The sequence below is a fragment of the Tamandua tetradactyla genome, chromosome 14 (assembly GCF_023851605.1).
Source record: "Tamandua tetradactyla isolate mTamTet1 chromosome 14, mTamTet1.pri, whole genome shotgun sequence".
Classification (NCBI taxonomy): domain Eukaryota; kingdom Metazoa; phylum Chordata; class Mammalia; order Pilosa; family Myrmecophagidae; genus Tamandua; species Tamandua tetradactyla.
Window position 1 is genome coordinate 31,774,445 of NC_135340.1, and position 16,325 is coordinate 31,790,769.

General features: G+C 46.5%; 1 protein-coding gene across 3 annotated transcripts in view; it reads left to right on the plus strand.

Moving 5' to 3' along the window:
- SLC7A8 (solute carrier family 7 member 8) overlaps positions 1 to 16,325 on the plus strand; it is a 47,885-nt gene that overhangs the window by 26,614 nt on the left and 4,946 nt on the right. Inside the window, exons 1-5 of one of the 3 annotated variants that reach the window (XM_077127194.1) lie at positions 767 to 1,286; positions 8,576 to 8,701; positions 10,056 to 10,209; positions 10,744 to 10,867; positions 12,443 to 12,546. In XM_077127194.1, coding sequence (XP_076983309.1) covers positions 8,677 to 8,701; positions 10,056 to 10,209; positions 10,744 to 10,867; positions 12,443 to 12,546 — 407 coding nt within the window. In that variant the 5' untranslated portion in view covers positions 767 to 1,286; positions 8,576 to 8,676. Of the gene's footprint in view, positions 1 to 766; positions 1,360 to 8,575; positions 8,702 to 10,055; positions 10,210 to 10,743; positions 10,868 to 12,442; positions 12,547 to 16,325 lie in introns of those variants that run through there. The other 2 variants (XM_077127193.1, XM_077127192.1) reach the window with 2 other exon arrangements.

A 16,325-nucleotide genomic window follows, 5' to 3' on the forward strand; every position in this document is an offset into this window, starting at 1 on the left:
ATACTTGTATGGCATGGCACACTGAATCTGTCTCCCCTGGCCTTCCAGTTCTTTAGTTTTTCTCTTCTCCCCCACCCCCAGCTCAGAAGTCATGTTTAGCTAATGCTGAAAGAGAGAGAACTACTCAGCCCTTGGAAAATGCTGAGCTGGTGTTCAGGCTGCTTGGCTAAACCAAGTACTGGATGGTGATTCAGCAGAAAGTACAGGTCCAGCAACTGACACGGAGGGGATGGGAGAATAAGGAAGAGGAAGAGAGGGAGCCAAGAGGGGAAACAGGGAGGGGGTGGGGCAGCGTGGGCAGAAGCTTAGCTAAACGTAACCAGGAAAAGCTGTGTGTGTTCAGGGCCTCCAGAAACACGCCATGGCTCCTCTGTGCCCCTTCTCCCCTGCTGGTGTGTCCTTGGAGAAGGAGGCCCTTCCGGAAGACTCAGAGTACCTCCTCTCTTTGAAGGGGTTTCCAAGATTTCTAATATGTTGTCAAGGCTTTGAGATGAAAAGGCAGAGGCGAGCAAATGGTTGCTGTATTGTGGTTGGCAAGATTCATCTAAAAACCAAACTCCCCATTGTGTACCTTATTAAAGCTGGGATCAAAACTTGGTTTATGAGGAAGGGATGCTTTGATTTTTTTTTTAGTTGATGTTGTTTTGATATCTTTCTTTGTCTTCCACCAGTCAAGTTATTTACACATACAGTAATACGAAGCTTTGTTTTAGGTAGGCAGAGTGCCTGGAGACTCTTTATAAAGTGACTCCTTACTCCAAATGAAAAATGTCTCGGCTCCAGGCCGGCAGAGAGTGATGCCCTGGGTGAGGGTCCTGGGAAGCTGGCTCTGTGTCTCCCCACATTTAACATACACTCCAGGGACACAGGCAGAACTGGGACCTTATCACAGCCCCAGGTTGTGTGCGTTAGAACTCAAACAGGGCTTGGTGTTTTCTTTGCCTATCAGTGCCTTTTGGCAGCTGACACTGGTTACCTCCTAGATCTGGAAAGGGCTGAGGTTAAAAACAGGCCAAGCCAAAGCAGTTTTTCCACAATTAGAAACACGTGCCCAGTTCCTTCCAAGAGCAAAGGAGACAGCCAAGGAGTCCTGTCCAGCCTATCAGGGAGCCCATCGTTGCCACACCTCCTCTTGTGGGCTGGGTGCTCGCCCGCTGCTCCAGTATGGAGCACCCAGAGGCTGCTCTGCGGGGCGTCATCTTACCCATTTTGCTCCGGCTCCAGAAGAGAGGGAGCCAGGGGCCGGTGGTGTGACAGAAGAAGAGAAGTCCATACCCCATCAAAAGGTGAGACTGGGGCCCAAGGCTCAGGTGAAGTGGATGGCTGTTTCAGAGAGCTGGAGAGCTCCATCCCAGAAAGGTGCTTATTTTGAAGTTCTGGAGAGGAACAGGGTGTTCTGTTTTCTGCAAAGTGGCGTCACTAGCTTCCGTTTAAACAGCTGTCTGCTTAGTACATTCCATCTTTTCTTTTTTTCTCTGTCCTGATTCTCTCAAGCTCTCTTTCTCTCTCTCAAAATGATTTGTATTGTCCCTCCGCTTCCTTCCTCCCCGTTGTTTTTCTTAAGCTCTATCCCTCCCTTCTTCACCATCTGTCTTTAAGGGCTTTGGCAAGTCTGCTTAATTATTTTTTTCCCCTTTCTTCTGCCTGTTTTTACTTATCTGAAAAGACAAGGAGGAGAGGCCTGGGTTTGGAAATGCTGGAGGATAACAAGCCTTTCCAAGCCACCTCCAGCCCATTCCTAAGAAATGTATGAGCCAACGAGACCAAGAAATCCAAGTGGAGTTCCCAGAGTTCAAAGGGAACATGCGATGGTGACCTTGACAAGGGGGTCAGTGGGAGGAGAGTACAGCCTCCAAGGCAAGAAACAAGGTGGGGGGGGGTGGATGATTTTCTGAAGCCCTGGGGTAGATAAACACAACTCTTTTGGAATAGCCATCTTAGTCTCCCCCTTTTGCCATACTGGGATCTTCCTACTGCCCGGAAAGCAATCTGGTTTGGGACAGCCCATGATCTTCAATTGACAGACTCAGTGTCCCTGAGTTAGCAGCTACCGGTACTACTAACGGGAGCAGCCAAGAGAGAGAATGTGGGAGTGGGCAAAGGAAAGGGAGAGCAACGTGTCCATGATGGAAGGAGGGCTGGCTGGTGGTGGAGTAAGCAATTGGGAAGCAAGAGGCATGTCTAGTCTTGCTTTTGCCACTAGTTAGCTGGGACTGTACTTCACTTACATATAAAACAAAGTTCTGGGTCTCCTTTAAGGTCATCTCTGGCTCTGGTAGACCATGGGACTGGAAACATTCCTCTCATGTAGGAGGTCCTAGGCCTTGAGCTTCTGCCCCTGGTGTCTGCAAGGAAAGCTCCAGCTGGTTTGCTGTTCTGGGCACTCTTTTTCTCATAATAACCAATCCAGACCCCTTTTCAAATGGCTCCGTCACAATTTCTACCCCTTCAGAGCAGAACAGCGTGATTCATGGAGCTGCAGCTAGCTTGGCAAAAGAAATGCAATTGATTTGGGGATCCATATGGGAAGGTGTTCATTGACCTTCTCGAGGTACAAAATGACCCTTTGCTGACTTAGCTCAGCAAGAGGGTAAAATCCTATATCCAAAAGCAGGGAGCATCTTGAGGACTGTTGTTACATGGCCTTTGGGGATAAACTGTGCTTTGTGAGCTTTCTCATGGGGAGGAGATGCAGCCACGATATGCACCCTCTGCCACCCACCCACCCACCCCCACCCTCATCTGTCATCCCGGGCACTTGCCTGCTGTCCCATGATGAAGAAAACCCTGGTGTTAACCCCTAGGGCAGCGCAATGGCCCCTATGCACCCTACTTGATAGTTTCTGCATCCATATATCCATCCTCATTCAGTATGCTTTAGCACCTACCGTATGCAGTGTTCCAGGATTTCAGCTGGCCAGCAGGGTGTTGGTGATGCCGTGTATACTACTAGCTGCAGAAAGAGCGGGGACGTTTCATCACCACTGAGCCTGGGGAGTTGAGCAGCACAGCGTCTTGGCTTTCTGCAGGGCATTCCTTCCAAGCAACCAGAGGCACTTGATTTATAATGGTTATTGTAGTTCCCACTTAGTAAAGGGGGAAACCAAGCTGTAGGGACTTGCCTGAGCAAGGACCTTGGGCTTCTGGTTCAGTGCCTTAGCTTTATGCATACCAGCTCTGCAGCCCCGATCCGTCCTCGTGCCTGTGACCCCTGACCTTCCAGATGCTTTGGTTGAAGGGCTCCAGAGCAGGTAATTTGTAGAAGGGCATCCTCTCGAGAAAGTGGTGAAACAGATTAGAAATCAAGAAGGATCAGGGGTAGAGGAAGAAGCAACAAAGGAGAAGTAATGGAACAGTATAAGATATGGCCTGATGAGCCTCCAAACCAGCTCCTCTGCCAGTCCCTCTGCTTTACCTCCAATTATCAGCATGATGCCAAACAAGTCACATCCTCTTTTTGAGTTCCAGTTTCTTAGTCCATGAATAATAAGGACCACTGGGCATTTTCTACAGCAATATACAGGATACCCAGTACCCTTATGAGATTAATGTGGAACACACCCCCAGAAAGGGAAAGGGAGGCACATAATGGTTAACCGATGTATCCAGGCACCCTGAGAGTAAGTGGTGAAGCCGGGAAGGGAACCATGGCCATTGGGGCCTCTTCATGTTCTAAAGGTCTGTAAATCTTGGAGTCAGAGCAGGCTGTCAGGTGCCTCTGAGGGAAGCCATCTCAGCCTCCTTGTCTCTAAGCCTTTAACTCCCCCAACCTTATTCTTCCCACTGACTACTCTGTGCTCTCCTTGCTGTTCTCCACTCAAAAAAGACACAGAAACCCACATGGTCCTTCATTCATCAGATGCTACTAGGTAGAGCCAGGGAAGGAGTGGGAAGATTCTGCTCTGGCACTGTGGTGGTTGTAGGGACGTAAAACTAGCCCCACAGTCCCAAAATCCATCTGCAGAACTTTCTAAGTGAAGATTTATGTCTTTGTGCTAATAATTCACGGATGTTCTACTTTAAAATGGGCTAAAGAGATTAATTTTAAATAACCTCTTTTTAATCTATAAGTCTATAATATATTAATTGCTTCCCTTCAAAATGTATAATCTCTTAATGGCTTCACCTCTTGTGCCTCACCTCCTACTGAATCAGGTTGGATTGACTCAGCCTAGAAAAATCACAGACTGGTCTCTGCCATTGCATGTTTGGTGTCATCCACTCCAAGACAATACCTGGTATGGCTCTTTAGCCTCCACCTCAAGGAATGAACACAGGCTCAAGACTCTTGAGTTCACCTTTTGGATTTCCATCTGACTTCCTTTATTTTAGCCTCTTGTCAGTAAAATTAGGAGACTGACAAAGCTGTGGGACAAAAGCAAAGGAATCACGTCTGTGGACCTCTTGGCACTCCACTTGCATTGTAAAAAGTTTGTGACTCTTGAGCCTGTGTTTGTGTTTATGTCTGGGTTGCATTTGTGGACCTGAAGTTGCATGGAATATGAAGGAAACTGGAGGAAAACCTTGCATTAGATGAAGGATGGATATTGTGAGTTTCTTCTGCCCTGAATTTCTCTAAAAGAAGAAGGAGCAAAGAAATGCGAAGCTTGAGTTATTACAGGGCAAGCCTGTTTGCAACTGTATTTGAATTACCAGGGGAAGAAAGAAGAAGTAGGATTCTGGCCATGCATGAAAGTTGAGTGCTATCATGTAGGTCATCTATGGTCATTGGTGACCTCACATTCACTGCTCTCATCTGGAGAGCCAAACCACTTTTTTTCTCTACCTCTCTGCCTGGTATCCTCAAGGCCTGTGGGCAGACACTCTTTTGGGGTCACTGATATGTGCTACCGGCTGCTCTTTAAAAACTTTTCTCTTTAAGGTTTTTCTCTTTTCTGGTTTTTCTGCACAGCATCAGGCCCTGCATTAGTTTCCTATTGCTGCTGTAACAAATTACCACAAATTTAGTAGCCTAAAACAATGCATATTTACTGTCTTACAGTCTTGTAAATCAGAAGTCCTAAAATCATGATATCTACCAACTGCTTTCCTTCTGAAGGGTCTAGAGGAGAATTGTTTCCTCGCTTTTCTCAGATTCTAGAAGCTGCCTGTATTTCTTGACTCTTGGCCCCTTCTTCCATTTTCAGACCCAGCATCATAGCATCTTCAAATCTTTATCTATTCGTCTATATCCATCTATTTAATCATGTCTGCATTTGTCATCACATCTCCTTTTCTAGTTCTCATCCTCCTACCTCCTTCTTATAAAATCCCTTGTGATTTCAGTGGGCCCTACTGGATAATCCAGGATAATCTCCCCATCTCAAAATCTTTAACTTAATCACATTTGCAAAGTCCCTTTTGCCATGGAAGCTAACATATTCAGGGGTTTTGTAGATTAGGATGCAGATATCTTTGGGGCCACTGTTCTGCCTACCACAGATCCTATGAGATCTGATACCATTGTCATGAGAAAGAAGGAGAAGCTTTGACCCCTCTGAGGGCCAGGGCAGGGATGGGCCTGGGGACGCCTTCTCTGCAGGTAGTAGGAGTTTGCCCATACCCACCAGCTCTTCATGGTAAGCAAGTCCCAGGTAGGTGACAGGATCTGCATTGTCATCTGTCTGAGATAGACTCTGCATCCCTGCAACTGCCTGGTGGTTTTCCCATAAGCAGGAAACATTGAGCCCACTCTTCTGCTTTGGCAATTGAGAGGCCTTGGGCCCTTATCAGGGCATTAGATTGCCAGGCTCTGTGCTTCCCTCCTTCTCCCTGCTTTGTTCTTTGTATCTCTCCTGTTATCTTGATATCCAGTTTTCCAAAAGGGGTAGATTAAGTAACAAAACCATGACTTCAGCATCTTCTTGAAAATTCGGCAACTTGGTAGTTTTTTCACCTTTTATAGCCAGGAAACTGAAGAGAAATAGAAGACAAAATGCCCAAGAGATACAAATAAGCCTGGGATTCGATGGAGGCTTCTAGAGAAGCAGCGGCCACCCATCACTGCCAGACTGTAATGTACAGAAATCAGAGTCTATGGGTTTTTGTCCATGCCGTCCAAAATTCTGAAATTCTCCATGTTGCTAGGGTCACCACAACCTCTAGGAAACATCTCTGACTCCCCTGGGTTGAAATAAGGCTTCCTCATGCACACCTACTAATTTTTCATCAATAGCCCGCTCTGTCATACCCGCATTGTTTTGCAGTCATCTTTTAGCCCACCCTTCTTCCCTGTTACATTGTCAGCTTCCTGGGGGTGGGAACTTGTATCTTATTTATAACCCCCCCACCAATCAGAGCGCCTAGCACGTTTGGAGCTGATGGTTGGGTGGATGGTTGGATGGATGAGAACCCTCATGTCTCAAGCTACAGTGGCCACTGGTCCCCATCTACGTGTGACTCTCCTGAGGTCACTGTAATTCAAGCATGCAGAATTCAGGGTCTAGCTGAGAAGAGCGAGAGGACACAGTCATCAGCAACAGAAAAGGGCACTGGGTAGCAGCGGGGCAGAGGCAGACTTCCTGAGCAAGGCAGGGCTTGGCAGGCTCCTGGTGAGCGGTTGCCTTCCCTCTGACCTTTCTTCTCTGGAAGGAGGCTCAGGTTTCAGCCTGCTGTGAGGGAAGCAGTCCTGTGGTACCAGGAGACCTGAAAGTACCCTCTTTCCCCTCAGTCACATGCTGTGTCTCCCTTCTACAGGGTCAAGCGTCAGACCTGGGTCCTGTAGCCATTGTTCCAAGGAGATTAGGTGTCACAGGCAGCCTGCCTCTCCACTCATTCCCAGTATTTCTCTTATTTCTGAAAGATCCCTGTAAAGGTGAAGGGTTAAATATTAGTCAAGGGCTGTGTTCTGGTGATACTGTGGAGATAAGGTCAGGAAGGATAGAAGACACCTACAGCATTTATTTGACAAAGTGTCCCTGTCCTTCAGACATCTCCAGTCACCCCCCAGGAATACCCTGGAACTGACAGTTTACAGGAGTCTTTCTCTTTGTCTTGACAAGGTCTGTCTCGTAAGGAGGTGGTATTATGCTCCATCCGAGCACACGGGGAGGTAGCCACATGCCCCTTCCTGTTAGGGGAAGAGGAAACTCTTTTGAATTGTCTTCCTCTGCCCTTATTTTCTTCCATGTTCTTTCTTGTCAGTTCTGGCCCTGGTGGAAGATCATTTTCTTCTCTGAGATAAGGATCTGGTCCCTTATTCTGTAATCCTCACCTATTCTTGAGCCACTTGGGTTTTGTTTTCTAATCTTTCTTCCTTTTATAAGACAGTCTCCTTTATCCTTTTGCCATTATTGCTTGTGTCTGCCTGAATTCCTGGGTAGGAGGGGCCCTGCCTTGTACCCAGCGTGCCTCAGGGCCCCAGGGAGAAGCTGAGATCACAGACTCAGTTGTTTAGAGTGATTTGGGTTGGATTGTCACCAGGCACATGATCCTGAAATCCTTATTGAATTGAGTAAGATAAACCAACTGTGTATTTACCAGGATGTCTCAGTCCATCTGGAACATTCGAGTATTTACAAAATGTTCTCCCTGTTCGGGAACTTGAAATCCTTCCTCTGACAACATGTTTTGATTCTCCTTACATGACACCATCTTGGACAACAGCTTCTCCATGGCAGGTTGAGAGTTTCTGCTCTTGAAGTCAAGATGGCAGTTGTGGTTTTGGTCCTGTGAAGTCAACTGGGGATTGTGTCTTTTTGTGATAAGATTCATGGGGAGCAGGGGAGATTGGTGTGTATTGTGGAATGTGCAGACTAAGATAAGAGGGGAGGGCTAGAGAATTGTGACATTTTCTCTACTCATTTATTAAATATTTGTTGAGTAACTACTATTTGCAGGCATCAATGACATGCCCTGGGGTTAAACACATGTCTTCTTAACCCAGAGAGAAAGAACAAGAAACAGATCATCAGAATAAAAAAAAAAAATTAAACTGCCAGAATAAGACATAAATAAAGTGGTTTGGGAGTAGAGGGGAGGAAGACTCTTTGCTTCTTATCTATAAAGTATGGCTGATATAGCCTACCTTGCAGGCACATTGTCAGGGATAAGTAAAAGTCAAATCTTATCAAACTGTATGCAAGAAAATGTGAATTTTACTCTATAAATTGTACCTTGATAAACCTAACATACAAACAAAATCCAGGTCTTGATTCCCTGAGACCTCCATGGCCCCAAAATCTGGCTCAGCAAAGTGACAGGATCCCACCAGCTGCTCAGGGCTCCCCTTAAACATATAGGGGCTTGAAGGCAAAGTCCACACTCCTGCCTTGATCAGTCACTGATTCCCCCACCCCCACCCCAATGCCGGTGCCCACACTTCCCTGCTCACTTCTGGCTTCCAGCCGTGGGCAGGGCACGCTCTGACCAAGCTCTAATTTGGGGCATATAATCCCTATTTGTAACCCATTAACCCAGCCAAAATTTCTGGTCACTGGGCTGAGTTTGCAGAATGTTTGGCTCGCCTGTTGTAATCCCGTCATTGGAAACAAGGAGTGTTTCTGCGTCTGTGTAGGGGACATCGCGTAGCCTCACTTGGGCCCCTGAAGAGTATGTTTGGGGTCTGTCATTTCAGTGCTCCTCACATGGGTCAACTGTGCCAGCGTGCGATGGGCCACCCGGGTTCAGGATATCTTCACAGCTGGGAAGCTCCTGGCCCTGGCCCTGATCATTATCATGGGGATCGTACAGATCTGCAAAGGTGAGTGTTATTGGGGCAACAGGGTCACTCCTGACTTTCCACCTCCTGCCTGTACACACCCCTTCATGTCATCTTCAGATGTGTGCACACCCTGAGATTTCCCAACTCTGACCTTGAGTCACTTCTCTTCTTCACTTACTTGACAGAGCAGGAGAGACATTCATTTCCCCGGGATGGTTGGAAGTAGGGAATGCTCTTCCTGGTTTGCAGTGGCCCATCTTCTCTGCTCACTTCATGGCCCTAACTCAGTGAGGAGAACACCCCAGGTTTCTAGACCCCTCCTGTCCTCTTGCCCTAACTCCAAGGAAGCACTCTATCTACATTTTAGCATATTTTGTATATATCTTAAAATGGAGGACAGGAGAGCAGATCTTTATATGTTCCAGAATTACTCATAATCTCTACAAGAGAGAGCTCTGCATTCCCGGGGCCCTTGCCAACATTCCCCAATGGATTTGGTCCTTTCCCAGCCTGAGTCTGTATTTGGTTTCCATGGGACCCGTGGCACCACTAGGCTTTGCCCAGCATCACTGCCTTATGGAGAAAGTCAGATGACAAACAGGGAGCCCTCCCACCTGCCTGCAAGTCCTAAAGGCCGTGTGGGGAGCCTGGATTTTTTACTCCAGGAAACCTAATTAAGTTTCTGCTATATAGCATGTGTAATTATTTTAATCGGTTGGATTAAGTTCTTGAGCAGTTTTTCTTATTTCTAGGAATTTAGATTTAAGGAAATTACTGTGCTGTTTGTTCAAAGATAGTGAGTCCCTGCTAATCTGGTCTCAATCCCTTCTTCTGACCACTCTAATCTCATCATTTCCTTGCTGAATGATGGATTACAGACAAATAAGTAACATATGATCACTTACTGTATCTCATGACATCAGTCAGTAACCTTTGAAAGTTGAAGTTTGAGAGTTGGCTGTACTTGATGCTTTCTTCATGAAAATGTACAGACTCACGGTGCTCAGGAGACTGCCCAGTGGCTCCAGTCCTGAATCTCTGCAACCAAGCAAGCTCCCTGGGCCACCAGTCTCCTAATTTACCCTCCCCTGCCCAGTGACCTCCCCTGGCCTTCCTTCCAAGTAACTTTCCCTTATAAAAGAGAAACATTCAGAATTGTCTTTGAACCTGAAACCCCATTTGAGTTTCTGGTTACCATGCTCTGACACGTTCTAGATCTGTAGCTCCCTGCTCATTTTAGCCACACTTCTTTACTAGATTGAATTCACTGGAAGAAGGGCAAAGATTCAACCTCGTTGCCTCAGAGAGAGGCACAGAATGTACCAGCTAGACCAAGGGATGCTGGTACTTCTGACCCATGTCTCTGAACAGCCTCTGCCTATTGTGTTCACAGGAAAATACTTCTGGCTAGAGCCAGAGAATGCATTTGAGAATTTCCAGGAGCCCGACATTGGCCTCATCGCACTGGCTTTCCTTCAGGGCTCCTTTGCCTATGGGGGCTGGAACTTTCTTAATTATGTGACTGAGGAGCTTGTTGATCCCTACAGGTAAGTTGAAATGGCCCAGCTCTTCCCCGCTCCCTTCCTGAAAGGAGGAAGCCAGGTGTCCACTGCCTACTTCTCTCCGCTCTGGTCTGTTCTGAAAAAATAGCTCATTTCTAAGGAATTTTAACCATCTGTCACTCGGTGAGGGCCAGAACAATGATCCAGTTACTGTCACAGAGCAGGTGAAAAGCTGAAAACTCTGCTAAGATAGCACCACTGCCCGCAAGACGCTCCCAGGCATCATACTCATTTATCTCAAGACAGTCCAGACTTTGTACCTTGAGGCAAGAGAAAGGGGTACATTGTAGGGATTCCAGTCGAGAAGAAATCAGCAGGTTTGAAGGATGTATCCTGCATAAACTATTTCACTCCCTTCAAGTTATCCTGCCTGTGTTGAGACAAAATTCGCAGAGGGAGTATCACAGAGGCTGTAAGGTTAGACTCATGCACAGAAACAGAAGGTACCCCTTGGACCCCATGGGGAGGCAGCTGGACCCTGGGTGCCAATTTCCTCTCTCATCTGCTCTCCCTCTACAGGAACCTTCCCAGAGCCATCTTCATCTCCATCCCACTGGTCACATTTGTGTATGTCTTTGCCAACGTCGCTTATGTCACTGCAATGTCCCCCCAGGAGCTGCTGGCATCCAATGCAGTTGCTGTGGTAAGAAATCAAACTTCAGTCTCTCAAATCAGGAGTGTTGAAATAGACATGACTGCTTAGCCCCACTTACTTTTCCCTGATCACATGCCTTGTGGAACTGGACATACTACAAATCCTCAGAGTGGAAATCATTACAGGTCCTTAGGGCAGAGACCACACTCGGTCCTCCCTGGGCCATCTCCAAGTGCCCAGGAGCAAGCAAACTGACACCTGAGTTGTGCCTAGAACAGCTACCCCGGCAGAATTGAATAGCTGTGACAGACTGTATGGCTTACCAAAGTGGAAAATATTTACTATCTGACTCTTTACAGAAAACGATTGCTGACCCCTTATCTGGGGTCATTAAATCTAAACTTAATAATTGTACCAAGGAGACCGGCTCCTCCTCAGAAAGTATCATCTCGTACCAGACACACCATTTCTGTCTCTGTTTCCTGCAAAGTATGCAAACTTATTTCCTTCCCTCATCACAGCAAAGTGTGTCAGGTAAAGAATTATGGAGTGGGAGCGATTTGTGCTTTTTGGAGAAAAAGCTGATTCAGGTCCACGGGCTGGGGGCCATTTTGCTTCCTCACCTGGCTTTAGGCTGGGCCATGTCCCCACCCCACCAAACGGGGTCACCATTTGTCCTGTTTCCAAAGACTCTGAAGGAGGCTCTCCTGTCTTCATGGGAGCTTATTCCCATGACCAGCAGCCTTCCCCAGCAGATCCTCAAGTCTGACAACCCCTCCTGCCACCAACATCACTGTCCTCTCCCCTCAGAATGTACTATCATCAGGTGTGGCTGGCTCTGAAAATAAGACTGATCACCCTATATTTTATATTCCTTCAGTTCACAAAAAAATGAGTTTCACAAACTGCTCTTTCTCAGCTTAAACAGCAGCTTATTCTTACATTTTTTTCCTGTGACATTATCTTTTTCAACCCTCACAACCATACCACAAGTTGGGATTCATCACTATTCATCACTATAACTGGGAAACTGAGGCTCAAAAGTTACGCACCTCATGCGAGGTCTCACAGCTCCTGACTGGAGGGCTCGAATTTGAACCCAGATCTGTGTGCCTCAGAAGCCCCTGCCTCTCACTGTGTGGGAGGAAGAGTGTAATGCAGGTGAGGGCTGAGTTCTAGTCCAGACCCCTCCCCTTCCTGAGTGTGTGTTCTTAGGAAAACGACTTCGTCAATTTGTGCCTCAATTTCCTCATCCATAAAATGGGGATAATACATGTTGGTTATTTATTATTATTACTATATACTGTCTCCTTTGGTCAATCAGCCAAAGACATTAATTGACTCCACACTGTGTAGTTATTATGGTGGGCAGTGGTGGTACACGAGGCAGAGGCTGGGCACTATAGAAATCCTTCTCCTCCAGGAACTTGGCCGGAGAAAATCAGTAAGGATGCAGATAGGAGAGAACCATTCCCAGCAGTGAAGTGCGGGCCAGCGGGTGGGGAAACCCAGAGAGGGTGAAAAGGAGAACAGCAGGCACGCCAGCCATTGCTACTGGGATGAGTGCTCAGCCTGAGACATAACCTCTCCCTGTCAACTGCTCCCCTTGTTTTTTTCTCCCAGACTTTTGGAGAGAAGCTCCTAGGGGTCATGGCTTGGATCATGCCCATTTCCGTGGCCCTGTCCACCTTTGGCGGAGTCAATGGGTCTCTCTTCACCTCCTCCCGGTGAGTGCTACCTGGGCCTTCCCTGGCCCGGGGCCCGTTCCGCTGTGCATATTGCTCTGTGTATGTGTCCGTATGTCTCCGACAGGGGGGTCTGTGTGGGCAGCTGGGTGCTGGCCTTGCAGAGGGATGAGTGCTCACGTGAGGGTGTCCATATGTCAGTGTATATGCACAGGGGTATGTGCTGCTCACGTGACTGCCTACAGTGTGCATGGCACGCAAGTTCTAGATGCTTCACTTCTAATGGCTTCAAATGGAGCACAGGAATGAGAAGGTCCCCAGCCTGCCTGATGCACTCAGGTGGGGGGCTGTGCTTGGGAGATGGACAGTCCCTTGGCTGCAGTCCTAGAGGCCCTTTTTTACCTTGTCTAGAAACAGGTTGCTGCTGGCTAGAAAGGAACCCGCTCTGAGAGGGAGCAAGATTGAGAGCTATGCCTGGGGCCTCTGGGTCTGGCCTCCCACGGAAGTTATGGTATCCAACTGTAGGTGGGGTTGAGTCATCTCTGGATGTTCTTGAGGATGCAGGGCTCCACCCTGCTCTCCAGACAGCAGCTGTGGGAGGCCTTTGCCTGGCCTAAGTGAGCCTCAGGTGGAGAATGTATAGTGGGGAAGGTGGGGAAGAGAGAAAGAGAATATTTGTCCAAAGAAAGGCCTGCCCTTTAGCCACAGTCTCTACCCCAAAGCTCTCTGGGAGATCAGAAGCATGAATGGGTGCAGGAGAATCCAGCTCCTGCCTCCATAGATCCAGGGATCTGGCTCTACCTTGCTGTCCCCTCCTGCTGTCTCCTGTGTCTTGAACTGAATGTGAGATAGGGCCAGGATGGACTGTTAAGCCAGCAGATGTGAAGTGACTTCCAATTGTGCAGTTCGGTGGGATCCTGCCAGGGCTCTTGTAAAGCCCCCTGCCCCAGGGCACAGTCCTACCCAAAGAGCTGGGGAAAGCAGCGAGCCCCTAAGCTTCTTACCTGCTTCCCAAGCCACCTGTCACATCAGAAAGGAGTTCCCATGAAGTGAGGAGATGCTGTATTTTCAGGACATAGGGCAGGGAAAAGGTAGCATGTGTGTCACCTGTACCCCAGGGCCCTATGACACTCACCCACAGCAACCTCGTGTGCGTGTTACACAGGAGCAGTGGCCACGTGGAGGCCCCAGCCCAAGGGCAAGCAGTGGAAGAACAGTGACCCATGAGGCGCTCTGGGATCTATTGGAAGAGAGTGACTGGCTGCAGTCACTTTAGAGTGGGATTTGTCCCTCGGGCAGGCCCAGCCGTGGTCTGCGTGCATGTGGTATAGTTGTGTGTGCATGCAGGCCTCCTCTGATCACCTTTCCAGTCCCTTCCTTCCTTCCCATTCCCTCCTTCTCTCTCTACTTCTCTCTTTGGCATTTTGGGGAATAGAGAGGATGATCTTTCCTGAAAAATAGGAGTGCTTGTGGGTGGGTGTTAGGCTTCATGTCGTTGTCTCCTCCGTTGTCAGCTAGTAGGGCAAGCAAGAATTGTCTCTTGTGAATTTGACACTTGCACATGCTGCTGGGCCTGGACAATTTCACTTAGCCCTGGCTGCAGGTGGAGGAGGGACTGGAACACAGGCTCCTGACTATGTGCATGATGAGGTGCGGGGCTCAGCCTGGCGCCTCATCTGCACAGCAGAGGGCTGATGGCATGGGGGAAGGGCAGGGACACTGCCTGGCAGCAGGAAGCTAGTGGCCCTGGCCTGGAAGCTGATGATGGCAAGTACATAAGTATTCAGTGTAAGCAAAAATCAAAAATGGTTCTCTTCAAAACTCCCAGTGTGTGGATTTGGTGCCTTTCTGTCCCCTTCATACCATTCCCTTCCTCACACCACTTAGATGGCTCCTTTCCCTACAAAATCTTAGAAAAAAAGATAAAGTGGTCTAATTCTTGCTAAAATTTAGTATTCTCTTTTCTCTTGAGAGAGGGAAAGGGAAGAAGGGCTGCTATTGATATTAAAATTTTTCTTTTTAAAAATAACAAAGGGTGGGCCATGGTGGCTCAGCAGGCAAGAATGCTTGCCTGCCATGCCAGAGGACCCAGGTTCGATTCCTGGTGCCTGCCCATGTAAAATAAATAAATAAATAAAAAACAGAACAAAGCTTAAATATCCTGATTGTGATGTTATTAGTGTAGTTTTACAAGATCTTGCTGCTGGAAGAGACTGGGTAAAGGATACACAGGACCTCTCAGTATTATTTCTTACCACTGCCTCTGACTCTACAATTACCTCAAGATTAAAATTTTTAATTTTTTCTAAAGTTTAAAAAAAAAATTTTGTTCTGATTATAAATGTTCTATTTTAGAGTTTTAAAAAATGTGCTACAGAGTATAAGAAAAATTAAAATCATTCATAAACCCACCACACAGAGATAATTGGTTAGTATTTTAATCTGTTTTTCCATATGCCTATAAATAATTTTAAGACTGGACTCATACTGTATAGAACCATACAGTGTTTTCTCCTTTTTTAATAATTTAACATTATATTGTGAGTATGTTCTCATATAATCACATTTTTTCCAAATCCTTTTTATTGCTACAAAATATTCCATCTTTTGGATACACCATAATTTGTATAACCAGTACATGCCTATTTCTAGGCATATAGGTTATTTCCAGTTTTTTCTTATCAGAATATCTTTCTATATACATTTTGACCAACTGTTCATTTCATTAGGATGGCTTCTTGGGATTAGTATAAGTAGCTCAAAGAATATAAGTATTTAGGTATAATTTACATACTATAAAATACACAGCTCCTAAGTGTTCTGTGTGATGAGTTTTTTAATGCAGTTTTGTTGAGATATTATATATTCACATAACCTTTAATCATCCAAATTGTACAATCAGTGGTTTACAATAGTTTCATATAGCTGTGCATTCATCATCACATTGTTTTTTTTAACATTTTTATTACTCCAAAAAACTAAAAATAAAAGTGAAAAAGAACACCCAAAACATCCTGTAATACCATAACCCCATTATTTCTTTTTTTCTTACTCATTTGTCCATACAGTAGTAATGAGAATGTAAGTCTCAAGGTTTTCACAATCACACAGTCACCTTAAAAACTCTTATTCAATCATCTTCAAGAATCAAGGCTATGATATTCTCACAAGCACTGGGGACGACTAGTTCAATGGATGGAGCCTTCAGTCTTGGGGCTTGCCCCTATGAAATTTATTCCTGCAAAGGAGAAGCTAAGCTTACTTATAATTATGCCCAAGAGTCACGCGCACACACCCCCGCCCCCCACCCAGATAACCTCTTTGTTACTCAAATGTGGCCTCTCTCTGAGCCAGCTCAGCAGGTGAACCCATCGCCCTCTACCCGACATGGGACATGACTCCCACAGGTGTAAATCTCCCTGGCAACATGGGACATTAATCCCATGGATGAACTGGGACCTGGCATCATGGGATTAAGAAAATCCCTTCTTGACCAAAAGGGGGAAGAGAGAAATGAGACAAAGTTTCAGTGGCTGAAAGATTTCAAACAGAGTTGAGAGTTTATCCTGGACGTTATTCTTACACATTATATAGATATCCCTTTTTAGTTTATGGTGTGTTGGAGTGGCTGGAGGGAAGTACCTGAAACTGTTGAACTGTGTTCCAGTAGCCTTGATGCTTGAAGATGATTGTATAATTATATAGCTTTTACAGTGTGACCATGAGATTGTGAAAACCTTGTGTCTGACGCTCCCTTTATCCAGGGTATGGACAGATGAGAAAAAAATAAGGACAAAAATTAAATAAAAGGGAGCAATGAG